The sequence below is a fragment of the Bidens hawaiensis genome, unplaced genomic scaffold (assembly GCF_021521415.1).
Source record: "Bidens hawaiensis isolate Kalapana, Puna unplaced genomic scaffold, B.hawaiensis_p1.1 tig00018749_1, whole genome shotgun sequence".
NCBI classification, from domain to species: Eukaryota; Viridiplantae; Streptophyta; class Magnoliopsida; order Asterales; family Asteraceae; genus Bidens; species Bidens hawaiensis.
In genome coordinates, this window is record NW_027492842.1 from 399,197 (window position 1) to 427,130 (window position 27,934).

Sequence of the window (27,934 nt, forward strand, 5' to 3'; positions counted from 1 at the left end):
GTGTTCGATCCGTACCGGTTCAGTTTCGGTATTTTTCGGTTTCAGTGATTTTGTATGTAAAAATCACAATTCACATAAGTCATGATACCGAAACCGAACCGGTACGGACCGAACACAATCCGTACCGGCACCCATATTCGTTTTCTCATGTTTTCAGCATCGGTACCATTCGGTTTCACCCGTATTCGTTTTCTCATGTTTTCGGCATCGGTACCGTTCAGTTTCAGTATATTTCGGTATCGGTACTTTCTATACATTTCTATTTGGTACCGGTGAACCGGTACTATACAAAAAGTACAGATACCGAAAAATACTGAAACCGAATGGTGCCGATGCTGAAAACGAATATCGGTGCCGGTACGGATTGTGTTTTGGTCTGTACTGGTTCGGTACGGTATGATGACTTATGTGGATTGTGATTTGATTGAATGTTTATAGGAAAGAGTAAATCAGAAGCGAGAGGTGCGACTGGCAATGGTTCTGGTGGTAAATCGAAAGCTTCGAGTTCCAATTCCAGAGTTATTATTGAATCTCAGAAGCCGAAAATGAATGCTGTTGGTTATAGTTATCCCCAAGTAATGGTTTGTTTCTATACTAAAGCTTGGAGATTGTATCTATTTTCATTTTGCAATTCGTGTGAATTTTGTAGGGCGTAATTTGATTATTTGTACAAAAATTCATGCTCGAATGAGGGGTGTGAATGGGTCGGTTTGGTTCGGTTCGGTTTGGGCTAAAGCCGAACCAAAAACTGAAATGTCGGGTTTTGAGTTTTGAATAGTTTTGGTTTTGCCATTTGGGCTTGAAAGTTTTGAGCCGAAAAAAAGTTTGGAACTTGTTGTGAGGTTAAAATATTTGAATAATCTGTTTTAAGTGAGAAACTGTAGTGAAGTTAAAAGCAGACTCCTTTCATTATTTTGTTGCGATTTGAACCGTGTATTATATACCTAGTCGTGAAATGAAAAATATTAACTTATTTTTGGGTCAACTGAGAAATTTATAGAAGACAATGAAGTGTTGATTTTTCTAATATTTTTAAAACATTTTCATATAAAATCAACATTTTATTATTTTCTATAAATTTAATGACCGGCCCAAAAATAAGTTAATATTTTCATTTCAGAACAAGAAACTATAGGCGGTTGAAAACGCAAGAAGATAATGAAAGGAGTTTGCTTTTAATAAGACTGCTAATTTTTCATTATTATTTTCTATAATTCGTTAATTCGGTTCCATGAATAAAGTTTTAGTCTTTGTTTTGACTCTTGTGATTGCTTGATCATGTGTGGACTGTGGAATGATAATTTTGCTCTACGAGATTTTTGACCGAGTTGACTTAACTGATGTTTTGCAGATGGATCCTAATGAACATAAACAGTTGGACGAATCTGACCCTGTTGTAATGGTTAATACAAAGACCGTTGTTTTCGTTGACCAAACAATAGTCAAAGAATCGGAAACTGAAACTGTCAAGTACACCACCGAGTATGACACAAATTCGGAAGTAGATGATGGTATTCATAGAGGATTAGGATTTCACGAAAAAGAAGACGACCCGTGTGTTGATGAAAAACAAGGTCACGTTTCTGATTCATCAACCTCCGAGGAAATAGAAACCGACCCGTTATCGTCTCCAGAAAAAAATTCAGGATTTTTATCAGTTGGAGGCATGAGAGTATACACCCATGACGTGTCTGATGCGGAAGATGACGAGGATAACGAAAATGAGTCTTCGGAATCTGAAGATTCATCCGACTCGTCGGATAGTGACGCATCGTCTGATGTAGACGACGAGATTGCTAAAGATTACATCGAAGGAATTGGTGGGAGTTATAAAGGTTTAAATCTTGATGTTTCAGACGATGACGATGATGACGATGATGATAATATTAATGATACCGTAAGAAAGTTTGGAGGGATTGCACTTCAAGAGGCATTGAGGGAATACGGTATGAAGAAGCCTCGATCAAGAATGAAAAGTCAAAGTCAACCGAAATCTATGAAGTTTCGAGCTGATGTAAATGATTGGTCTGCTATAGATGATCTTATGCTTGTTAAAGACCCTCGAATTGCTTATAAACAAAAGAAGAAGCATGAAGAAAGTAACCATTCCAGGAGACTCCCAGGTAAAAAATTTTATAAATTTATCTTGATTTAATTTAATTTCAGGCAAATATATAATCTTTAATTGAAATTTGAAAAACTACTAAATTTTCAAGATTTTTGATATAAAGTTAAGTTTTTTTAAAAGTTTGATTTGAGGTGATATGTACAAGCTATTAGGGCAAAATGGTTATGTGGCAGATGACATGTCCATAAGCTTTGATTATACGTACACCACTGACATGTCATACGAGGCGCATGATATGGAGAAAATCCTCATACGGGGTTGTATAGCGTGTTAGAAGAGTACATCATACTGGCCATAACGTTTAATATTTTGTGTGGGGGGGGGTAATGAGTTGGTGTTGTCAACGGCCCGTATGATGTGGTACGCTAACACAAAAGTGATTGGCGTGACCATTGACAAAGTCATATGACTCGTATGACAGTTTTTTCCTGTCATACGAGCACTTACTTAAGTACCTAACGAAAGCATGATAATTTAATTGCTTTCCTTCAATCGTATTGCATATGCTCCTCAGTGTATTATTTCAGGTGAGAAGAAAAAACAACGCCAAGATGCAATCGCTTTGAAGCGTAGGGAGCGTATGATACGCCGAGGTGTTGATCTTGAACAAATCAATTCAGTAAGCACAACTTTTTTTTATTTTTAATATGCAATAAATGTAGTTGATTATACATGTTGATGCATATTTGGCCCTTAAATGTGCAGAAATTAGAGCAGATGGTGCGAAGAAATGATGGTGATATTATGTCATTTCAACTTATGCACTCTCGGGATTGTTCACAGGTATAAACATTCACAAACCATGAATATTTTTTATGATCGATTATTATTATTATTATTAATTTCTGTGCCACTTTAGGTTCAAAGGTTGGCATCAGTTTATCGTTTGAGAAGTTGCAGTCAAGGTTCAGGCAAACGAAGGTTTGTAACCGTGACACGCACGGAACATACTGGGATGCCATCATCCAGTGACAGAATTTGCCTCGAGAAGGCGAGTAAAATTCAGTTTATTCGGTTATTTTACGTATTCATATTATGAATCACATATTCTTGTTGCAGCTTATAGGAGATGCTGATTCTACAGTTAATAATACACCACCAAGCAAAAAAGCTGCAAATAGTAGTAAAAAAGCTTCAAAAGGAATAAGCGGTTTGAGCCCGTTAGACCGAGGCTAACAAAAGCCAAAACCTTTAGCGGATCGAGCGGCAAGAGAATAAGAGAGAAAGATAAGACGGTCGTCACTTACGCTAAACAGCCCGTTTCGTTTATCTCGTGTGGTCACATGGAGCCCGAACCAGATAGACCATTTTACCCTTTGATGAACCAAAACCGAGAGACCAAACCGCCAGCTCATCAAGCTACGGTGCTTTTGAAAACCACACGACTGGTTTCGGCTCAAGAATGATGGCGAAAATGGGGTATGTGGACAGGAACGGGCTCGGGAAGGACGGGACGGGAATAGCCGAGCCGATTGAGGTGATCCAACGGCCCAAGTCGCTCGGGTTAGGAGCTGAGGTGGTTACCGAAGAGACGAGTCCGCCACAAAGGTTAAAGGGTCAAAGCTCTGGGAGTGGTCAAAGTAGGGGCGGGTCGGGGAATGCCCGGTTCGGTTCGTTTGAGAGGCATACGAAAGGGTTCTGGTCGAAAATGATGGCGAAGATGGGGTATGTTGAGGGGTCGGGTCTCGGGCGAGAGTCGCAAGGGATTGTTGACCCTCTTGTGGCTACTAGGCTTCCTAAGTCTAGAGGTTTCGGTGCAAATGGTTGACTTTTGTTGACCATAAAAGTGGTTTAAATTGTTATGTTCTAACACATGATCTTGTTACTTGTCTTGTTGTAGTGTTTTATGTCATAAGATTTTAAAGTTCTTCATGTTGTATTTGTATAACCATAAATGTTTTAGACTAACCATTTTAAGAGAAAATAATGTTAATCTATGACATATTGTAATACATCAGGAAGACATTTTAAGAGTTTTACAGCTTTTTATGTGTTTAATACGACGATACCTAATGCATTTATTTATACAGAACTCGAGCTCGGCTTGTCTCTAGCTTAGCTCGTGAGTAGCTTCTCGAGCTCAAGATTGACTCCGGCTCGGCTCGTTTACTATTTATTAATTATTTTTATATAATTATATTATTTTTAAATATTTTTTCTATTATAATTTTATGTATAAAAATTATATTTTATTTAGTTATGTCGTTTTATTTTTTCATAACATTATATATATTAATTAATAATTGTTAAATATATATTTTAAAAAATTATATAAATGACATGCTCGTTTAGATTCACGAGCCGGCTCAAGCTCGATAAGTGAAGCTCGGGCTCGGACTCGATTATTAAACGAGCTTACTTTTAGGCTCGATTAAGCTCGACTTGATCGAACTTTTAACGAGCCGATCTCGAATAACTCGCGAGCAGCTCGGATCTTTTGAACCCCTAGATATTAATCTTTGAAGTGTAACTGTACTTTTGTCCTTAATCTTTACTGCTAAATTTCTTTTAATTTAATTCTTACGTCAGTTTTTTTACTATTTTTAAACGGTCATGACCTTTTTCATACGCTAATATTTATATTAAAAAAAATTACACTATAAAACAAACATTTTATTCATTATGATTTGTTTATGATACTGCTTTAGTTTTTTCCTGATTAAAAAAAAAATTAACATGTCATGTGATTACCAATGTCTATGTTTCATATGCAATACGTGGATATGTTTTTAGTATTTTAAATGAAAATAAAATGGATATGTATAACTAAAGATATTTATAGAAAATACGTTCATGAAAAAGTACATTATAAATAAAGAAAAAAAAAAGTAAAAAGCTTGATATAAAGACGTGAAATAATTTACTCTGAAGTCTCAACTAATTTTTTATTTATTTATTTTAGTGAATTAGTGGTGTTTAGACTGCCGTTTAATTGTCGGTGGACAAAAACGTTAAGGGTACGTTGTCACATTCACTTTGTATATATTTCTCTTTTCAGATCTATACTTTATATAATGTTAGATGGCCAGCAATCAATTGTTGTACCTTGTAGTTGTAAATTTCTTTATGTTAATACACAATTTGGTGTTAAAATATCTATAAAAGGTTGGTAAATATACAACAAAAGGTTTTTTTTCTTCAATACAAACTAGTTATATGAGTTCCAAGCTCAGCTCGTTAAGAATAAACGAACTTTTAGCTTGAGCTAAAGTTGACTAAACTCCGTTTAGCAGCCGTACTTTGGTGTATTTAATATTTTAATGCTTATTATTGTGACATTTCTCTTAGGTGAAGCAATGTGCTTTTGATTATTGACCATAGCTTATAGCTTTATATTAGGCGAACAAAATTATTATGAGCCAGACTTTAGGCTGTATCAATTATCTATACAACGTTGAGATCTTTAACATTTAGTGTTTTTAGGTTATTATTTGACAATTTTCCTCAAACGGGATTTAAAAGAGTCCAGCACAATATGTTGTTTCGAACAGCCATACCTAATTCTTTTCCTTAATGATCTATCTAATGCCTAACGTTTTCCCTTATGTCATACCTCAAGTTGTTACGTGGATTCAAATGTAACATGTGTATGCTGACCACCTCCCCGTCCAATCCAGATCTCTCATGTCGGTCTATGGTTATCTACACAAATCTTGTTTTAAATGCATGTCATCTACGTATTGGTCCATACTTATCTACACGTCGGTCTACCGTTATCTCACCGTCTCAATTCATAAATACAAAAACATAATTTACCCAAAAACAAACATATTACATGCCATCCTACCCTACTTTCAACTTTATTACCATTTAGAAACCATTAATCATAACATTTAAACACTTAAATAAACAATAATAAACCACTTAGAACGTGTTAAAAAATCCACCTTCCACTTTAATACCACTTTAAGTGACTCTTTACCCAATATTTCCTCCAAGATCACCGACGAAATACAATACAATACAAGATCGACATTTCGTCGAACACCTGGCCTGCATCCTCTTATTTCTCTCACAAATCATTCCACAAGCCATCAATCAACAAACAAAGAACCCAAAAGCAAGTGTTCATCTCTTAATTCGATTCTCCACCATTGATTACATCTTAAGGTCAGTCAAATCTTACCCATTTCCCTCATTGGCATTTCGTCGAACACCTTGCATGCACCTTCAGTTTCTTGTTTTGTTTCACCAATTAAGATTGAATTGTGATGTTTTTAGTTAATGGGTGTTGTAATTGATGGATTAGTTTCATAAACTGTTAACAAATTGTTGAAATTTTAATTGAATTTGTACTGATCAATGTGTTATGCTAATTAGGGTTTACAGATCTGACGAAAATGAAAGTTTTTGATAAATTCAAGATCTGGGTTTTGTTGATCTGCTTGATCTTTGAACTGGGTCATGGGTATTATCTCCCTGGTAGTTACCCACACAAATATGTTGTTGGTGATACATTATCCGTAAAAGTCAACTCTTTGACTTCAATCGAAACTGAAATCCCCTACAGTTACTACAGTTTACCCTTCTGTAAACCCGAAGAAGGTGTTAAAGACAGTGCCGAGAATCTCGGTGAGCTTTTAATGGGCGATCGGATTGAAAACTCGCCTTACAGGTTTAAAATGCACACGAACGAAACTGAGGTCTTTCTTTGTCAAACGAAGCCGTTGTCGAGTGACGAGTTTAAGCTTTTAACGACGCGGATCGATGAAATGTATCAAGTGAATGTGATTCTTGATAATTTGCCGGCGATCCGGTACACCAAGAAAGATAATTTCTTGGTGAGGTGGACCGGGTACCCGCTCGGGATCAAGGTTCAAGACACGTATTATGTGTTTAATCACTTGAAGTTCACGGTTCTCGTTCATAAATATGAAGAAACAAATGTCGCGAGTGTGATGGGTACCGGTGATGCAGCTGAAGTTATTCCGACGGTTGACAAACCGGGATCCGATATTCCCGGTTATATAGTTGTTGGATTCGAGGTACAACCGTGTAGCTTTCAACACAATATGGAGTCGGTAAAGAATTTAAAAATGTACGGGAAATACCCGTCTAAGATTGTGTGTGAAACGAACACGGTCACGATGGGTATTAAAGAAAACGAGCCCGTGGCTTTCACTTATGAGGTTGAGTTTGTGGAAAGTGATATCAAGTGGCCGTCAAGATGGGATGCTTATTTGAAAATGGACGGAGCTAAAGTTCACTGGTTTTCGATCTTGAACTCGTTAATGGTTATAACGTTTTTGGCGGGAATTGTGTTGGTGATTTTCTTGAGAACCGTGAGGCGGGATTTGACTCATTATGAGGAGTTGGATAAAGAGGCTCAAGCCCAAATGAACGAGGAGTTATCGGGCTGGAAACTTGTCGTGAGTGATGTGTTTCGGGTTCCCGATTATCCTGCGCTTTTGTGTGTTATGGTCGGTGACGGGGTGCAGATTCTTGGAATGGCAGTTGTCACGATCTTATTTGCTGCGCTCGGGTTTATGTCTCCGGCTTCACGTGGGACCCTGTTAACGGGTATGTTGTTCTTTTACATGGTTCTTGGAATCTTGGCTGGTTATGTTGCGGTTCGCATGTGGAGGACGATTTTCAGTGGCGATCATAAAGGATGGATGTCGGTTTGTTGGAAAGTCGCTTGCTTTTTCCCGGGTATCGCGTTCTTGATCCTTTTCGTGTTGAATTTCCTCTTGTGGGGCTCGGGTAGCACCGGTGCAATCCCGTTTTCGTTATTTGTTATCTTGATTTTGCTTTGGTTTTGCGTATCGGTCCCGTTAACGCTCGTTGGCGGTTATTTTGGAGCCAAGGCCCCGCATATCGAGTACCCGGTTAGAACCAACCAAATCCCCCGTGAAATCCCGCCTCAAAAGTACCCGTCTTGGTTACTGGTTCTCGGTGCGGGTACACTTCCGTTTGGAACACTCTTTATCGAGCTCTTTTTCATAATGTCTAGCATATGGATGGGTCGGGTTTATTACGTTTTCGGGTTTTTATTCATCGTGTTGATCCTTTTGGTGGTGGTGTGCGCCGAGGTGTCGTTAGTCTTGACCTACATGCATCTTTGTGTTGAGGATTACAAGTGGTGGTGGAAGTCGTTTTTCGCTTCGGGTTCGGTCGCATTATACATTTTCCTGTACTCGATTAACTATCTCGTGTTTGATCTCAAGAGCTTGAGCGGGCCCGTGTCGGCTACACTTTATTTGGGGTACTCGTTGTTCATGGTTCTAGCGGTGATGCTGGCGACTGGGACCGTTGGGTTCCTTTCGTCGTTCTGGTTCGTGCACTACTTGTTTTCCTCGGTGAAGCTTGATTGAGAGGTGAAAGAGGTTTTGTAAGAGGGATTTGAAAGGAAATGAGAATAAGTTTGTTTTGAGTTTTTGTTGTTTTTAGAAGTGATATTTGTAGTTATGGAGTTTGTAATCTTGAGTTTCTTGTTATGTTGGTTTTATTGTATTCATGCACTTTGAATTTAAATGATATTAGAATTATTGGTTTTTACTTTATAGTTTTTATTTATTCATGGGCCTGTGTTCACGAGCTCGAAATTAAACGAGGCAGCTCGGCTAGGTTTGTGTTCGATTTTGTAGTTAGACGAGCCTAAGATCGAGCCAACGAGCCGAGCCTAGGATCGAGCCAACGAGCCGAGCCATGACCTGAGCTGAGCCATGGTCGATTTTGGCTCGGTTACAAATATCAGCCAACTTAATTCAGGTTGTTTCAAATCAAGTTTTTTAGCAAGTTTTATTCGAGCGAGTCACGAGCCGGGGGCTTTTCGAACAGCCCTAATCCAGCCAAACTGTCTAACTATTGCCACTGATATCCTTAATTAAGTGGCAGACGAAGGAAATGTTTTCAGAGATTAGAAATTTTTTGGGTCGGTACTCAAATTACTATTGCTATATTCTCGTAGGGGTTGGTCAGGATTTTTACAGTATAATAGTACTAAAAAATAATTTTCACAGGGGATGGCGGACACCTTACCACAAGGGGAGGTCCGCCCCTTCTTAATCACAACCTGGCTTCAACTGTTGCCACTAAAAGCACAGCAAGCGTTGCTTGAAATCGTTAATCGAAGCAACGTTGTTCTGATTAATGTTCGTGTAAATGTGTACACTTGAAGCAAGCTCTTCGATTCTCATGCTTCGTTGTCTATGTTTCGAGTCGTAGTTGTTTAATTGCCATATGTTAAAATGGATTATTGCATCTTGTGGAATGCCTATAACTTGTTTAATGAGTGTCATGCTAAAAACATTTATTTGTGTTAAAAGGAAATTTGTGTTCTCTTGAAGATCAAGTGTTTGTTATTTTGTCTCGAAGGAACTTGGCTAGAGTTTAAACACCACCAACCCATGTTAAGGCTAATTTTCTTTGTTTTATGTGTCATCATGAATTTGACAATTGGCTCTAGTTTTGATTAGCTGGGCCGGCCCAAAGGTAGGTTGGGCTTTAGCCGCTGCTGAAGGGCCGTTATCAAGAGGGGTCCGGTTACTCAAGCCCACAAGCAATCACCTGCTTAATAGTTAGGGCCCAAAGTTATAAGTTACTCAAGTTACCTCATCGCCTAGTTAACTTAAGGGGAATTCTAGATACTCCATCTAATTTTGCTAAAAAAAAACCCATCAATACGCCCCGTATAGGGTCTCTTATAAGCCCTGTATATCATATACGGGACGTATAGGGTCCCATATAACCCCGCGAATAGCTCTATAAGGGGCGTATTGGGGGGTGTTTGAGTGTCCCTAGCAGGACCCTAATTTAATTAATAATTAGCCTTGTAGAGTTGTAGACTTAACTCTTTATTCTTAAGCCCAGTAGTCTAAAATCGGTTTAATATGGAAAAACTTAATGAATGGCAACGATAGCTATTGATAACGATATATTAGAAAGTATAATTCTGGAGAATCGATCAACAATTTTGTTTCGAATAATGCTATGAGAGCCTCTAGATTCGTTAACTTTGTTTTGTATTTATTTATTTATTTATTGTTACTATAACTTCGCTTTTGTTATACATATGTAGAGATCTCGTTACCCCTCTTAAAATTAGGGTTAAGCTCCCCGATCGCTCCCATGAAAAAATATAACCCAAACGATCGCTATGATCATTGAAGATAGACGACATCATGTTATTCTGCCATTAAACATATATATGGTTCATAAGTATAGTGATATTGTCACACCCCAACCAATGAAGGCGGAAACATCGAGGCGCGACATGATTGCTCATTGCACAATGACACTATAAAGTTACAATATTTAAACAACTCATTTAAATCCATATCATCATAAATAACACAACAATTGTTCATACAAAATGCCAAATAGATAGATAAACAAATAACTTGTTCTTTTATTTTCTAATATCCTAAAGCCAAGATAATAAGTTTCTTCAAGTAATCCAATCAAGCTAACATCAAACCTGTAACATTGCATAAAATAGAGTTTGTCAACACGAAGGTTGGTGAGCAATTTTCATAGTTTTGGACAATAAGTATATAGTATGAAATCCACAACTAGTATATGAAAACAATAAATAATAGCAACAATTTAGATAATAAAACCATCAATAAGAATACATTGACGACAATAATGAAATCGTCAATAAGAATACATTGACGACACCTTTCTATATGGGGATACCATATATACTCGGAATTAACGTATGATCATACTTTGATGAGGCTACCCGCCTTAGCATTCAAGAATTTGCACATAATCATGTAAAGCATATAACACCAAATCGAGCATTTATTTAAGTAAACATATACAATACGTGTTGTGGTTTAAGACTCAAGTATAAATCATTTGAATTTGAATAAGTATGCAATGCCATCCCCAAAATGAAAGATGGAAAACGGGGGATGAAAAAGTACTCACATTAACAAGAAACTTGAAAGATAGTGTCGTGAATAATCGGAGAGATCGGTTTAACGAGCAAGACCTATATTAAACGGGTCTTGTGTTAGTAGGTAGTCTTGGAAGGGTTTAAAATAGAATACATGACAAATAAAGTAAATAAATAAAGTTTAGGATTTAAAATGTAAATATTTGAGAAATTAAAGAAACGAGTTTTGTAAAATAAGTTTACTCGAAACCGGGTCTCGGTATTCTATTCATTAGTTTTTTTCTTTTTTTTACTCAACCTATGTTAAGTAATAATGTGGGTTAAAATGCGATATTGCAAAACCTTTGGTTATAAGAATACCAAAACGAGGTTTAAACGAGTGTTCGGGTTTGTCGGTTCGGGACTTGATAATTGACCAAGCTCACAGTTAACTTCCCAAAATAATAAATGTTATGAGATTACTCAATAAAATCAAAATAGACTTAACCAAGTATGTAGTTCTATTGTGAAGAACCTTAACGTTCGTTAAGCGAGTATACGACCTTATCGGTTCGAACTTGTTATAAGATCAAGTTGGTTACCGACATGCCAAGTATGTTTAGAAATTAACTAAAATTGATTTAAAATATAATCTTGAAGAAAAATATGAGTTTTGGTGGCTAAAAACACACTTGTGTGTCTTAAGCGAGTGAACTCGGTTTAGTTCGGTTTTTGGTTCGGTCCTTGACTCGGAATAAGACCGAGGATGGTTACCACATACCCAATTACCATGAAACTTGTAAAATAACTTATAAATAATAATACTCAAGTTTTACATTCAAAAAGTTAACAATAAAGCTTTTAAACAAAAGTTTGGTTTTTGGTTCGGTCCTTGACTCGGAATAAGACCGAGGATGGTTACCACATACCCAATTACCATGGAATTTGTAAAATAACTTATAAATAATAATACTCAAGTTTTACGTTCAAAAAGTTAACAATAATGCTTTTAAACAAAAGTTCGGTTTTTGGTTCGGTTCTCAACTCGGGATGAAACCGAGGCTAGTCACCACATACCCAATACCATGGAACTTGACAAATATGAAAAATAAACTAAAATATGTAGAATTTAAGCAAGTATAACAAGTTATATGGTTAGATTTGTTAAATATATAAACAAGGACTACAAAGTCCTCCATGTAACCTTGCCTTACTAGTCCGACATTTCAACCGGCCGAGACCGGAGAAATGAAAGACCGAAGGTAAACAAGGAGTGTATATTATATATATGTTGTAACATCAAGCTTTAAGTATTGAGAAGTTAGTTAAAATGAAATATTAGCTTATGAAGAACAACCTTAGAATTCAAGAATTTGAAAGAGAAATGAAGAAATGAGCAAGCACAAATGAAGAAGATGGGTGTGTGTATATAGGGTAAGTTGAATGGGTCTTTCATAAAGGGTGTTTCATGAAAATGGGTTGGTTATAGACCCAAGAAAGCACAAACTACAAATGGGTCCTTCAAGTCTCCATTTTGGTAGTTTTAGTCCCTGGAGTTCGTTTTGAGCGTTTTCGGGGGATTTTAAGAACCGAAAAGGGGTTTTTTTTTTATTCAACAACTATAAAACAAATATTTAACATATAATTCATCATTTTGATAATTTCGAAAGGTTCGGGATACAAAACGGGTCGGGTTTACATTAAGAATACAAGTATAAAATAACCCGAAATTGACAAATGTCACATATATGATCTTAATTGCTTTTGTGGTATTGATGACATAAAAGATATGATGATTGTGTGAAAGATATTTGAAACAAACTATATGATCATGCATGAGTGTATAAGGCAAGAAATGAATATTGCATGGACATAAATATAAGGTGTCGAAACCATAAATAGAAAAGAAAACATAAAATCAACCCAGTCCGTCTCTCTACCCACCCACATGTTTACATGTACGTGACAATGTAACCTGCTAAAGTTACATTCTTATGGTTATATCCAATGTTTTCAGACCTGGCCCGGACGTTGGTCCGGACGTCTTACCGGGTTAAAGGTCAGATCGATCTGGGAGGACGGACCGGTGTGTTGACCCGGATAATGTTATAAATAATTTTTATATATACACACATACACACACATATGTATAAATAATAATAATAATAATATTTTTTGAAAGGTAAATTTCATTCAACCACAAAAACGGCACTTGCTAGTCCTCAAAGCAAGGACCGCAAGAGAAACCAAGTTACATCAAACCAATAGGACACGTACACCAATCATTCCATTCTAAATGTTTATGTCACGACCTATTTGTAATCCAAAAATAAGATGTCGATTTGATCTTGGTCACTACCTCGATAGCTTTAATGTTTATTTATGTTTTATAAATTGTTTTTTAAATAAAGACATTAATAAAGCTTGATAGGTTGGCGCATGTGGCAATTATTAAAGCTTCTATCTCAGAAGTGATTCAAGTTCGAATCCTGGCACACACATTTCATTTTGGATTTAATGAAAAAATGGGTTTTACCGGTTCACCTGTTGAGTCACCGGGTCCGGGCCGACCACCACTCGCAAAACCTGGCCGGGTTTTTAGAAAAACGTCCAAACACCCTGACCAGTCCCACCGGCCGGGTCGGGTTCCAAAACACTGGTTATAATTTTACATTTCTATAACATAAACCCAAATTTAAATATTTTTTTTACAATAATTGCATAAGCGTTCGTATAAAAGATGTGCATAGCTGAGAGAGAAAACGGACGCATGACTATCCTTTGTTAAGGCAACAAGTTTATTTGATTCTTATAGCTCTCTACTTAAATTTGGTTTTATATCGAATGTTCGTTTACTCACATGTTCATTCAAGTTGGTATGTTCTTGTTTTCATTTACCCCAAATTAAGGGGGTGTTTGGGATTGCTTATTTTGACCAACTTATAACTTATTAACTTTTTGAAAATTATTAAGGTGTTTGGGATTCCTTATATTGTGAGAGGAAAAGTTTCATAAGTTACACTTTTGTAACTTATTAACTTAATGAAAAGTTATAAGGAGGTAAAATAAGGAATCCCGAACACCCCCTAATTATGTTTTGAATAAAATTATTAAGCAAAAGGAGAATCGTTGAGTTATATGCGATCAAATTATAAGACCATCCACAATGCATGTATGTGCTAGGTGACAAGACCTAGCACACGACATCTTTCCTCTACATCATCCTCCTCTTTACTACACGTCACCTAAAAATGGGTAAAAACACCTTATCTTAGGTGCTTTGAAAATAGAAATAGAATCAATAAAGATCTAATCGATTGAAGAATATGGTAGATACACAAATCTATGAAGACAAGCTTCACGAGAATCATGGTCAATGCACTAAATAATGTTGAAGTTTAGAGATTAGAAGGGATGTGGGACTACTGCTTGTAAGATTGCGATTAGCTCTAGCGAGTTGATGGAACTAAGGGGGTGTTTGGTACAGAGAATGGAAAAGGAGAGAAAATAGAAATGGAAATGGAATTGTTGAGAAAGAGAATTGGTATGGAGAATGAGAATCATTTCTCTTGTTTGGTACACGAGAAAATAAACAGATAACTCTTCCATACCCAACCCCACCTCCACCCAACCTGACACCACTCACCACCGCAGCCCCACCACCACAGCCCCACCACCACCAGCACCACCACCACAGCCCCACACCACCAGCACCACCACCACAGCCCTTTCTTCAACCACAGCCCACCACCACCGGCTGCCGCCATTGATTGTGTTTTTTTTTACATTGTGCTTTGTGTTTATTTTCGTCATTGATTGTGTTTTTTTTTACATTGTGTTTTTTTTCTTGATATCGCATTATATTTCAGCATTGTATTATATTTTGTTCGGTATTGTGTTATATTTTGCAACCTATTATATCTTTTTTTAGTTATAATTGTGTCTTTTGTTCTTTTTCGTCATTGTGTATTTTCGGCATTTTTTTTAACGGGAATGACGGGGAAACATTTTAGGTTTTTAAATTTTTCGGGTTTCTATTTATATTTTGAGTTATGATTTTTTTATTTTTTTTTTTTAATTTTTTAAGGGTTTTTTTATGTGATCACAAATCCTTCTCACGTTTTTCATTTTTGCATCCCTTTATATTTTTACTTTTCCCTCTATTATCTTGCCCATCATCCAATAATATAATGCCACAGCCATTTGAATATAAAACTACTCTACAAAGTTGCGACACTATCTTTCTTAACTATCCTAAAGCTTACCCGGCTTTATTTGTCATGGTTCACAAAGGCTTCATTCATGGAACGTGAACCAAAAAGCTTACCCGGAGCTTGAAGCCGCTCCACTTGTGGTGTTGCCGCAATACCAATCGAACCCACGGAACACTAGTAATTAAGACTGTATAAAGGAAGAAACGAAAATTGCATCTACTTAAATATATGGAATCAAAACTATAAATAGAAAAACATTAAGACATTTATATGTTTTCTTTTTGTCAATAAACTTTTAAATACCCGTATCTTAAGCAAACGCGTATTACAAATTACAACAAAATATAACAACATATATAATACGGATAAATTATGTTAAAAAAATATTCTTATAAACATACGCGAGACTATTACTAAGAAACTAGACTTGTCATGTTAGCATGCATTACTAAAGTGAAGGTTTATATGTCATGTCTATTGTCTAGTTGTGTCTATTTAAACTGCCCTCGTATTCTGAACTGATTATGTTAGTTGAACCAACGAACTGAACCGGATTTCAAAATTTTTTAAATTGTCCTTATTTAAAACTCCATATACTAATTTATTTGTTATTTCATTTGATCATATTTTAATTTAATTAGTTTATTTAAGACTTTGTATATTATATTGTAAATATATATATATATATATATATATATATATAAAACTTGGGAAAAGTTAAAATACAAAGGGTGACAAAAATTAGAAGTGTGAGAAGGATTGTGACCACACAAAATCCCCTCAAAAAATAATTCTAAAAAATTAATAAAAAAATCATAACTCAAAATACAAATAAAAAACAAAAATGCTTCCTTCGTCATTCTCATTAAAAAAAACGCCGAAAAGACACAATACAGAGACAAAAGACACAATGACGAAAATGAACAGAAGATACAACTCTAACTAAAAAAAGACATATAAATAACAAAATATAACACAATGTTGAACAACATATAACACATTGTTGAGTAATAGAATACAATATCAAGAAAAAAAAGACACAATGTCAAGAAATAAAGACGCAATCAATGACGAAAATAAACACAAAATACAATGATAAACAAAAAGACACAATGATCTTTTTCCCTCAACATTGTTTTTTTTTGTTAGAACGAAGAAGACGGTGGAAAAATTTTTGTGCTTTTACTTTTTTTTTGTTTTTTGTTATATTTTGAGTTATGATTTTTTATTTAATTTTTTTAAGGACTTTTTTTGTATGGCTATAAATTCTTCTCGTCTTTCTTATTTTTATCTCACTTTATAGAATAACTTGACCCATAAAACTTTAGCTTTTAACTTATTAATTTATGACCCAACCCGTTTACGGTATTTCTAGAAACTGTTGATTATTAAATAAGGAAAAAAAATGTCATATGGATAGGATTGGTCTATATAAAGAGTGCTATGCATGAATCAAATTCCATCATCCCTAAATATAGCAAGCTAGTCTTATGGAGTCCTCACAAGGTTTCAAGAGTCTTAAACAAATCAAAACCACTACCAAAAATGATCCAAGATTTATAGAAGAAGGCCAACCTTTGAGCCCTATGGCTAGGTTGTTTCATGAACCTGGTTCCAATGTCTATATCATATCCATGTTGGGGAGCAAAACCAAGATCAAACCTGATGTTGTCAAACAAAATTTGGTTCATTCTCTACTCCGCCACCCTCGGTTCTCGAGCTTGCAGGTTAAGGCCTATTCGATACTTGTTTATAAATGTTTTTTATACGTCATACTTAACGAGAGACCCAGATATAACTTACATGCTCAAAAATTAAGTAGATGCATAAAGAAGAAAATCTTAAATCCGTCACTGCTAAGAGCTTGATGATTAATAAATGTCATATTCAAACTTGCACTCGAAGTTTCCAAATTTACTATTTTTTTTATAGAATGGCTCTACAATGTTTATACCTACACCTAAATCTATACCAATGACCACATTGGAACCAAAACTCTCAACCACATATAATTGAATGAACACTTTTATTATTCCTTTTAATTTTTAGGGGCTAAAATTTTTTGTATTTATATTTTCTTTATATATATATATATATTTAAAAATATAAAATTTATGAAATATGAATTATTTTTTACCATCTTATAATTGTTAGGCCCAAAATTCTTTTTTATCCATAATCCATTTAATCAAGTTTAAACTAAAACTAAAAACTAAAAAAATTAAATAAAACTCCGATGCAAAATAAAAGAAATAGCGGTCGTTTGAAATTTCTCTTTGGTTCCTGACTTCCTTCCTTCTTTGCGAATGCCGAACAATAGCCAACCCAACCGACCACCACTGTTGGTTCATTGTTAATCACCAGGCTTTCCTCCACGGTTGACCAAGCTAGCCACCAAGGACCAACCTATTTTTTTTTCCAATGTTAGGAGAGTTTCACAAATCATTGGTTAATCGTTAGTTGTTACGGTATTTGATTTTAATAATATATTTTTCTATGTTTATTGTAATAACATTAAGCCTCGTTCAGAAAAATTACCTTATATATTTCGTTACTCGTTAAGGTTATGGGTCTTTTTATTTCAGCTCCGCCAAGGTATTTAAATCCTCGGATATGACCCTGAGGATAACCCTAGTAAGTGGCAATGGTATTAGTTGATTTTCTTACAAAACTATTACATAGTTAATAACTAGTTTTATTTAAACTATTGCATGTTCCTAAAAACTAATACGATTTCGTGTTGTGTTTGTGTTCATATTCCGTAACATTTCGTATGGATGTTGCCATATCCCTAATTACCCTTGCATCAAATCCATATTTCAGGTTACCAACAAAGAAACCGGAAACATTGTATGGGTTCCAACAAATGTTAACATCGACAACCATGTAATCGTCCCCGAAATTGATCCAAACGTCGAGTTTCCTGATAAATTTGTCGAAGATTACATGTCAAACCTCAGCAAATCTTCGATCGACAACTCCAAACCGTTATGGGACCTCCACCTTCTTAACATCAAGACGAGTGACGCAGAAGGAACCGGTGTTTTTCGTTTCCACCACTCTTTAGGCGACGGTTTGTCGCTAATGACACTTTTTCTTGCTTGTACACGCCAATCGTCGGATATTGAAGCTTTACCGACACTTCCTATGAACAAAGACTCGGGTTACATTAAAGTTACTAGTTTTTCGTCGGTTCTAGAAATGCTTTGGAACTCTATTGTTGCATTGATGATGTTTGTGTTCACCGTGTTGTTTCTTAAAGACACTGAAACACCGTTGAAAGGGTCGATAGGTGTCGAGAATCGACCTAGGCGATTCGTTCGCAAGAGTGTCAGCTTAGCTGATGTTAAGGTGGTGAAGAATGCCATGAATGTGGTAAGTTATATTTATGTGTCACTAAAAAGACTAGAAAACAAGAGGTTTTGTTACGTGATTTTTGTCTCAAATTGCGACGAATTTACGACAAAGAAAATACTCTAAATTTTCTATGAATTTTGCTGTTAAATTGTGACACAATAAAAACTCTAATTTTCTTTGCATAGCCAACTCAATTTTCTTAATTCATATCAATGTATAAAAATAATAACATGAAAGTACGTATTTATTATATATTATTTATACTTTATGATGCATTTGCTATGCACGATTTATACAAATCTAAAAATTACAAGTTTCGTTGCAAACGCGTCATAAAATAATATTGTCGTTATATACTACCGACAAAATCTTCAGCAGTATAACAATACTGAAAATATTTATATATAATGTTGCAGACGTTGAACGACGTCGTACTTGGAGTCACACAGGCGGGTCTATCACGATACTTGAACCGTACATACAGTGAGTTTCATTACACAAGCTTTCACATTTTCGAGATTAACACTTTAAAAGTGTCATAATAGATCAATATTTCCTAGTGAAAAAAATGGCATATTTATTTGTTAAGAAGTGTTTGGCAAGTTAATTTCTTGTCGCTAACAGTAACAAATTTGAGTATAATTTCAGGAGAAATTGAGGTTGTCAATAAGACTGTTGATCATGATAAAAAAGACTTTATCCCTAAAGACATTCGACTTCGTGCAACATTCTTTTTCAACCTAAGAGCAACCACGCGGATCGATGTGAGTTCGTCACCATTTACACTTAGGCCTGTAAACGAACCGAACGTTGTGGTGATTTGTTCGTGAACCGTTCATCCGGAAGTTCGTTTATTTAATAAACGAACGAACATTAACAAAAAATTTGTGTTTGTTTAATTAAACAAACAAATATTAACACATGTCTCATTCGTTCATTTATGCCCCTGAACGTTCGTTTATTTATGTTCGTTTATATATTAATAGAAAATAATTAAATATTGTTTGGATGAGTCATCTACATAATTGTTTTATCTTTGTTCAGTTATGTTCATTTATATTCATTTATGTCCGTGAACTATTCGTTTAAATTTTTAACAAACGAACACAAACGAACACAAACATGTTCATTTTTTAAGTAAACGAACATGAACATGAAATATGTGTCCGATTAAGTGTTCATGCTCGTTTAAAGTTAAATGAACCAACACGAACATGCCCTTATTCGTGTTCGTTCGGTTCGTTTACAGACCAATGACTACACTTTCCAGAAAATACTACAAACGACGCCTAAATTTGTTGCTAACCATTAGCGACATAATTTGTCGCTAATCCAAACTAACCCTTTTTTTGGTGCATCACTAGACTCTAGTGGACTCGATGAAAAGCGGAACTTTGGGCCGATGGGGCAACCAAATAGGTTACGTGCTTCTCCCGTTAGCAATGGGACTCAAAAGCAAACCGTCAGACTATGTGAAAGAAGCCAAAGCAGTCATCGATCAAAAGAAACTCTCGTTGGAACCTTTGTTTGCTTATTTTGTCGTCGACATGGTCCTCAAGTTGTTTGGAATTAAGGTACATACGCTACTACTTCACATTGCCGACTTTCATATATTACAAGTGTGCTACTTATACTTATATGGTAAATTTGGTGTTTATGCAGGCTGTAGGGAAATTAAACCACAAGGTGTTCTTTAATACGACCTTGTGGTTCAGCAATGTTCCCGGACCGCAACAAGAAGTCACATTTTATGGGCATGATTGCACTTATATTGCCCCAAGTTGTTATGGACAACCTAATGTAAGTATACATGTAACCAACTATATACAAATGTATTGTATACACTAATTTATGTTTTAACTTTTAACTTTTAACTCTAACTATATTTATTTATATCGTGTAGGCATTGATGATCCATATAGTGAGTTATATCGACAAATTGACGTTTGTGATATCAGCAGACGAAGAAACCATACCGGACCCTCATAGGTTAGGTGATGATTTTGAGGAATCTCTTCAACTAATAAAGGCTTGTGCTTTAGCAAAAGAGAGTTCCAAAACCAAGTGCTAAAAGGAAAGAGAATATATAGATGATGTTTGGATCACATCAATAAAGTGTCATGGTTGAAATTATAACATAAGTTTTAGTATTTTGTTTGTTAATCTAAGTGACTTGTGGTGGATACACCAATCACATATTATATCAAAATAGGCCTTAGTGTGGTGTTGTAACATTTTCTAAATGTTGTTGTATTGTACTGTTTTCTAAATAATATATTTCTTGTGGTATAATGATATTGATGCAATCCAATTTGATTGGCTTTCTTCAAAACAAGATCAAAACTCTCTAAGCCTTCGTTGTTCTTAAATTATTCCTTCATTTTACTCTCATTCAAAGAATCTATGTTTTGTTTTGTATTTTAGTTGTTTTGAGACCAATTTTTTTAACTGCCCCTTGGTGGTTTTCCACCGTGTCGTACGGCTGAATATTTGTATATACATCTAAAGAAGAAGAAGAAGAAGAAGAAGAAGAATAGGTAAAAGCATGTAGGAAAAATGGAAAAAAGTGAGGTGAAAAAAATAAATTTTTACCATTATTTGTAACTTAATCGAGTTAGAGTAAATAAAATTGGGCTAAAATTGTAATCAGATTCGCCAAAATTAAATAATCACTATTTGTTATATTCAGTGTAGTTGGGTTATTCTGCACCATAGCTTTCGTCTAAACAGGACAACACTCTAACCGATTGAACTACAATCCCAGGAAATGACCCGCCTGCTTTCTTATCCTTGTTTCGTAAATTTCACACGTACACATTTATTTGCTCAGACTGCTTATTCAGTGTAACCAAAAACAAGTTTTGAATTTAGCTCGATATTTAATCGGTTTTGCGTTTAGACAGACCAGAGAATTATACTTTTAAAAGTTTTCATTTTATTATGTACTAGGGTCAATCTCAAACTTTCATATAGGTCGTCTCAAAGTTCTACAAGGGTCGGGGTCAGAATTCACGGGGGTCGGCCGGGATTTTACACCATATTAATACTAAAAAAATTTTCACAGGAAACAACCCACGGTATTTAATCAGCTTCAAACCGAGCAACGAAAGAGCGATGTTAAAATATACCATAAAAGTTAGAGGGCCACTAATGCAGCATTCTCTAAAACAAATAATCCTAATACTCCACACTAACCGTTTCCGCCGTTGCTCCTCCGTGAAACCCTAGATTATTAATTTCCGGCGAATCTCCATTACCGCCGGCATCAGATCCGTCACAATCAACGGTACGTATCCTCATTCATCACACCTTCAGCTTTCATTAGGTTTAATAAACTTTAATTAATCAATTTACATAATGAAGAAACATGAAATGAATCTGACCTGATCCAAGACACTGTTCCTCGGTGTTCGAGATAAACGAACCACAACTTCATCTTCTTCCCCGGTAGCTTGAGATCTGCAATGGTTTTTGGGGGTGTGGAGGTGACTGCTAAGAAATCTCGAGGATCTCTTGTTTACAGACACAAAAATGGTTATGGTGGTGGCTCTTATTGAGAACAACAACCCTTAATAAGGAGGTGGAGACCTCCTTATATAGGGAGCCTCATGGCCACCATCATGGTACCCTAATGGGCCTAGCCCAGTTAGGGTTACCTCCACAAAACCCCCTCAGCCCAATAATATTGTATTAGTCCATATAATAAAATAAGCCAGACATAATAAATTAAGGTCGTAAGCCGGGTTTAGTACCATACCCCTACAAGCCCCCCAAGTCCAGTGTTGCTCCTAGGCGTGCAAGCGTTTAGGTGGAGCGCTGGACTTCATAAGGTGTGTTAGGATATGAGGCGGTTTTTTCCCCTTTCTTCGGCCTTGTCTTTATTGTCTTTGAGTTTTTGAGAGGTTTTCTCCATGATGGTGACATGTTGTGATCCTTATGATAATAATGGTGCACTGGCATGAATAAGATATAGCACGCATCATAACAATAGTGGCGCGGGGCCTGATAAAAGATAGAGTGCGCATCTTGATAATAATGTAATGCAACTTGCGCGCGAGGCAGCTTACGAGCTATAAAAATAATGAAGCTTGCGCGCGAGGCGACTTACGAGCTATAAAATAATGAAGCATGCACGAGTTGCGGCTTATGAGCTATAATATGATGATAATGACTGGCCCACAAGGGCCTCTTCTACGCAGGATGACTATCTCAACTTGTTTTCAAAATAATAATGGAGGCACAAACGTCCAGATAATAATAATAATGTCATAGGTGCTTGTGCGACTCGTAGCCGAACCTGCAAAAACATATCAACTAAAAGTGGATGTATTACAAGGTTCCCATCCTCGGGCCAATTATGAGGTGTGCCCAACCTATGTTGGCGCGTGGCCGTTTGGGATATTATTAGGCTCCCGACCTTTATGTTTGGCGCGTGGCCATGTGGGATATTATTAGGCTCCCGACCTTTATGTTTGGCGCGTGGCCATGTGGGATATTATTAGGCTCCCGACCTTTATGTTTGGCGCGTGGCCTTATGGGTTTATGAGGATTCCCAATCTATATATTCGGATGTCTTCCATCCTTAGGCGAATTATGAGGTGTGCCCAACCTAATATTCGGCGCGTAGCCGAGCGGGTTTATTAGGATTCCCAACCTTTAAGTTTGGCGCGTAGCCATATATTTTGCATTAATATAAGCACTTTTTGTGCCATTTCATGCAAATCCTATATACTCATACATCAAGAAAACACCTTCATTCATCATACGAAAGACATCCAGATCGCTTCTTCAGTCCCCGATGATGGTGGTAGAGTGAATTTCATCCATGCGGAAGCGTGACGAGCCCCGGTAGTAACCCGCAAAAGTTGTTTACGGACGCGGAATGGCGCGAATCAACCCGCTATGGAACTCTCTCGTGATCTGCGGGAGCCAGAAATGACCCGTGATACATCCGTGATGGCTGAAGTTAACTTGTGGGAGTGCGCATGCGGCTCTTTATGGTTGCTAGTTGATCCTCGTGAGTGCCCAGATGACACGTCGTTAGTGTTTCATGGTGGCACTGTGCCGGGGCTGGAATATCTGAGCGCTTATGTCACCCGCGGGAGTTGAGCGCGCACGCATGGCGGAGAGTTGAGCGCGCATGCATGGCTGGAGTTGAGCGCGCACGCATGGCGGCGAGTTGAGGCCGGAGAGTTGAGCGCGCATGCATGGCGGGAGTTGAGCGCGCATGCATGGCGGAGAGTTGAGCGCGCATGCATGGCGGGGAGTTGAGCGCGCATGCATGGCGGGAGTTGAGCGCACATGCATGGCGGAGAGTTGCGCACAAGCATGGTAGAGGGTTGCGTGCACATGCATGGCGTTGAAGTCTTCTACATAAAACCAAAAGCATGGAGTCGTCTTTCGAACTCACATGGTGGTTTCCGCGGGCGCGCATGCATGGCTGCGGAGTGAGGATCCGCGGGCGCGCGTGCATGGCGGCGGAATGGTGACCCGCTGGCGAGCATGCATGGTGGCAGTCTTGATCCCGGCGGTGCGTACGTATGGTGGCGGAATGGTGATCCAAGGTCACATATGCATAGCGGCGGATTGGTGATCCGCGGGCGCGCATGCATAGCGGCAGAAAGTTGAGCGCGCATGCATGGCGGAGAGTTGAGTGCGCTTACATGGCGAAGGGTCGAGCGCGCATGCATGGAGTGTTGATCCGCGGCTGCATGCATGCGTGGCGGGGTAGTGCGTTATCCGCGGCCCGCGCATGCATGATGGTGGAATGCTCATCCGCGGGGACGCATGCATGCATCGTGGCGAAGTCTTCCATAGGTGGTGGAGTGTTGATCCGCGGCTGCACGCATGATGTATGAAGGCGTAGTGCACTATCAGCAGCGGCGCGCAAGCATGTCGGTGGAGTGCAACATGTGCATGGCGCGCATGCATGGCGGCGGATTGTTCATCTGCGGAAGCGCACGCATGGCGGCGTAGAGTTGATCAGCGGGACACGCATGCATGCACGGTGACGCGATGATCCTTAGCTCGCATGCATGGTGACGTATTGTTGAAACCCATCGGCGCACATGAATGGTGGTCGGGTGCTTACCTGCGGAGCTTGCAGGTGACCCGCCTTGGTCAGAGTTTGTTATGTCGGAGCACGGCGCCCATGAATGGTGTCGTCTTCCAAGCTCATATTGTACTATTTTTGACCCTCATGGGGTCGTCTTCCAACCCGCATGGGGTTTTGATCCGCGGTGCGCATGCATGGCGGCGGAGCGGTTACTTCGGGGCGCGCATGCATTGAGGCGGAGTCTTCTGCGTAAAACCGAAGGCATGGAGTCGTCTTCCGACCCGCATGGTGGTTTCCGCGGGCGCGCATGCATGGCTGCGGAGTGAGGATCCGCGGGCGCGCGTGCATGGCGGCGGAATGGTGACCCAAGGTCGCATATGCATGGCGGCGGAGTGGTGATCCGCGGGCGCGCATGCATAGCGGCTGAAAGTTGAGCGCGCATGCATGACGGAGAGTAATCGCTGGGAGCGCGCATGCAACCCGCTGTGGCGGAGAGTAATCGCCGGGAGCGTGCATGCAACCCGCTGTGGCGGAGAGTAATCGCCGAGAGCGCGCATGCAACCCGCTGTGGCGGAGAGTAATCGCCGGGAGCGCGCATGCAGAATCTGAAGTTGACCCCCAAGGCTTTGATTGCGCCTCGCGGGAACTTTGCTCACGGCTCGCGGAAGCTTATCTTGTGGAAGCTGATTTTTGGACTTCCATAGAACAGATCTGAAAGAAGAAATCGTAGATCTAGAGTATTTGATGAACAGATCGGAGGACCGAGACGAAAAACGAAGTGTGGTTCGTTGCCGGTCCCACGGATGGCGCCAATGAAGAAACATGAAATGAATTTGACCTGATCCAAGACACTGTTCCTCGGTGTTCGAGATAAACGAACCACAACTTCATCTTCTTCCCCGGTAGCTTGAGATCTGCAATGGTTTTTTGGGGTGTGGAGGTGACTGCTAAGAAATCTCGAGGATCTCTTGTTTACAGACACAAAAATGGTTATGGTGGTGGCTCTTATTGAGAACAACAACCCTTAATAAGGAGGTGGAGACCTCCTTATATAGGGAGCCTCATGGCCACCATCATGGTACCCTAATGGGCCTAGCCCAGTTAGGGTTACCTCCACAAAACCCCCTCAGCCCAATAATATTGTATTAGTCCATATAATAAAATAAGCCAGACATAATAAATTAAGGTCGTAAGCCGGGTTTAGTACCATACCCCTACACATAAGTTTCGAGCTTAGACGTGTTAGATAATTAGACGCACTAATCACATACGCTGTTATAGGATTAATTCGTTCAGATTTTGATGTTTATGTTGTCAATCATACTCTGTCCAGTTATATAGAAATTTGATTAAGTTTTTATATATCATATGTTGATTCAGAAGGTTAGGGGTGTAAACTAGCGGAGCCGAGCTCGGCTCATTTTGACTTACGGTATCTCGAGCTCGAGTTACGCTCGGCTCGGCTCGGCTCGTGAGTCGTTTTAAGCTCGGGCTCAGCTTACGGTTTTAATTATTTTTATATGTTTTGAGGAAAATCTTAAACGAGCTTGGCTTGAGCTCGGCTGTGCAGTGTGAAATAGGAGTGTGCACGGTTCGGTTTAGTGTCGGTTTTGGGGTAATACCGAACTTCGGGTTTTTGATTGTTTGAAAACTGTTTCTGTTTTTTGGTTTTTGGTTCGGGTTCTGTTTTTTCGGGGTTTTCATTTAAGGTTGAACATTTTGGGCCGAAAAAAAATTTGGCTTAAATTATTTTTGTTTATTAATAACTAATTGATTATCATACATTTGGGCTAAAATATTTTAGCTGCATATCATACTATCGAGCCGAGGGTCTCACCGGAAGCAGCCTCTCTATTCCTACGGGGTAGAGGTAAGGCTGTCTACATCTTTACCCTTCTCAGACCCTGCCATAGCTTTGCTATTGGTGGGATATACTGAGTACGATGATGATGATGATGATGATGATGATGATGATTTATTAAATTCTTGTAAGTTAAAAATAAAAATATATAATTTCGGTTCGGTTTTTTAGTTTTTATAACATGCAAACCAAAACCAAACTGTCAGTTTTTGTTTTGGTTTAGTTTTTCCGGTTTGGTTTTTTGGGCTTCATGCACACCCTTTGAAATTAATACATAGAAGTCCAAACAAAGGTGAAACTTAAAAATACACAAGGTTCATTAAGGTTCGACGAGCCTAAACAAGCTTCTCATACAAAGCTCCAGCTCGATAACTAAACGAGTTTTATTTGAGGCTTGAGCTCGAAAAGGCTTGGCTCTTGAGCTTTTTATAGATCCAGTCTCAAGTAGCTCGCGGGAGGTTTGGCTCATTTGCACACTTAATTCCGACATCTTAAACTGATATGGATTCATTGAAAACAATCGTAGAATACTGATATACTGATATAGGTATTTTGTGATATTGTTCATAATCTAGTTTCAGAAAGGGGAAAAAGTGAAAGATGCCTCTTTATGATTGTATGCTACTGTTGAAGCCTCATGTTAGAAATGAATCACTCATAGAGTTGGTTACTCGCATTGGTAAACATGTGTATCGAAGAAATGGCGTTTTAACTGAACTGAAATCGCTTGGAACCGTTCAGTTAGGTTATGGAGTCAAGAAGCTTGATGGCAGATACTATCAGGTAAACTCTTTACATCTTCTTTATTGTTACCGAACGTTTATTCATGGTATAGGGTAAACTGATGCAAATGACAATGATGACCCCGCCAAGCTTTAACGAAGAGCTTCATTATTTGAACAAAGAAGACCGCTTGTTACGTTGGATTCTGGTCAAACACCGGGACTTAAAACCTGACGGGGAGCTTGTTTCTGGAGATGATGGTGATTTTAAAATGCTTAGAGGCAGTATTTTTGATGATGATAGTGAAGAAGATGAAGAGACTGATGAGGAAGATGAGCGAAAGTAAGTTGACCATTTTGCCCTTTCGAGTTTGGTTTAGAGGATGTTCTTAGATTGAATGATGATTGGTGATGCTTTTATTATGTTGTTTAGTATGTTTGTGTTTTGCAGACTTTTGAGGTTATTATAAATGGCAGAAATAAAAACCATTTGTTGGGTCAAAATGGGCTGTTTAAAATATAGATTAAAGGTTCTAGATGGTTTGGGTTGGCTTAGAGTGAGTTTAGCCACTATATTTGTTTCTATGAGGTGGTGACGGTGGCGGGTGCTAGCAGCGGTGGTGGTAACGATGGTCAGGAAGACGGGGGGGACGATGTTGGTGATGACTATAGTGGAGACGGCGTTCGTTAATCGTATTGATGGAGCAGTGGCTGTAGTAGCCTCGTAGGTGTGGATATTAACAATGGCCATCTCTGGCTATTCAAAAAGCTCG

At 38.1% G+C, this 27,934-nt stretch overlaps 4 protein-coding genes across 5 annotated transcripts; all 4 read left to right on the top strand.

The window, feature by feature from the left end:
- The first annotated feature begins 323 nt into the window (after positions 1–323).
- Positions 324–3,304, top strand: LOC143556897 (uncharacterized). The gene is made up of 7 exons (XM_077046109.1): positions 324–357; positions 439–581; positions 1,352–2,123; positions 2,656–2,747; positions 2,834–2,911; positions 2,988–3,119; positions 3,188–3,304. The coding sequence occupies exons 1-7, from the start codon at positions 324–326 to the stop codon at positions 3,302–3,304; spliced, it is 1,368 nt and encodes a 455-aa protein (XP_076902224.1).
- Positions 3,305–6,453: 3,149 nt separating this feature from the next.
- On the top strand, positions 6,454–8,625 carry LOC143556905 (transmembrane 9 superfamily member 11-like). Its single transcript, XM_077046117.1, has one exon. The coding sequence runs from the start codon at positions 6,469–6,471 to the stop codon at positions 8,440–8,442; it is 1,974 nt and encodes a 657-aa protein (XP_076902232.1). The 5' UTR covers positions 6,454–6,468; the 3' UTR covers positions 8,443–8,625.
- An 8,028-nt stretch (positions 8,626–16,653) lies between these two features.
- LOC143556885 (wax ester synthase/diacylglycerol acyltransferase 11-like) lies at positions 16,654–20,822 on the top strand. The gene is made up of 7 exons (XM_077046100.1): positions 16,654–16,893; positions 17,990–18,541; positions 18,940–19,006; positions 19,172–19,287; positions 19,888–20,097; positions 20,186–20,323; positions 20,427–20,822. The coding sequence occupies exons 1-7, from the start codon at positions 16,657–16,659 to the stop codon at positions 20,592–20,594; spliced, it is 1,488 nt and encodes a 495-aa protein (XP_076902215.1). The 5' UTR covers positions 16,654–16,656; the 3' UTR covers positions 20,595–20,822.
- An 888-nt stretch (positions 20,823–21,710) lies between these two features.
- Positions 21,711–27,681, top strand: LOC143556887 (uncharacterized). 2 transcript variants are annotated; one of them, XM_077046102.1, is made up of 3 exons: positions 21,711–21,796; positions 27,015–27,222; positions 27,275–27,681. In XM_077046102.1, exons 2-3 carry the CDS (start codon positions 27,040–27,042, stop codon positions 27,506–27,508), a joined length of 417 nt encoding a protein of 138 aa, XP_076902217.1. In that variant the 5' UTR covers positions 21,711–21,796; positions 27,015–27,039; the 3' UTR covers positions 27,509–27,681. The 2 variants fall into 2 exon arrangements, with proteins under 2 accessions (XP_076902217.1, XP_076902216.1); XM_077046101.1 differs by having other exon boundaries at positions 21,725–21,809; positions 27,021–27,222; positions 27,275–27,680.
- The last annotated feature ends 253 nt before the right edge of the window (positions 27,682–27,934 follow it).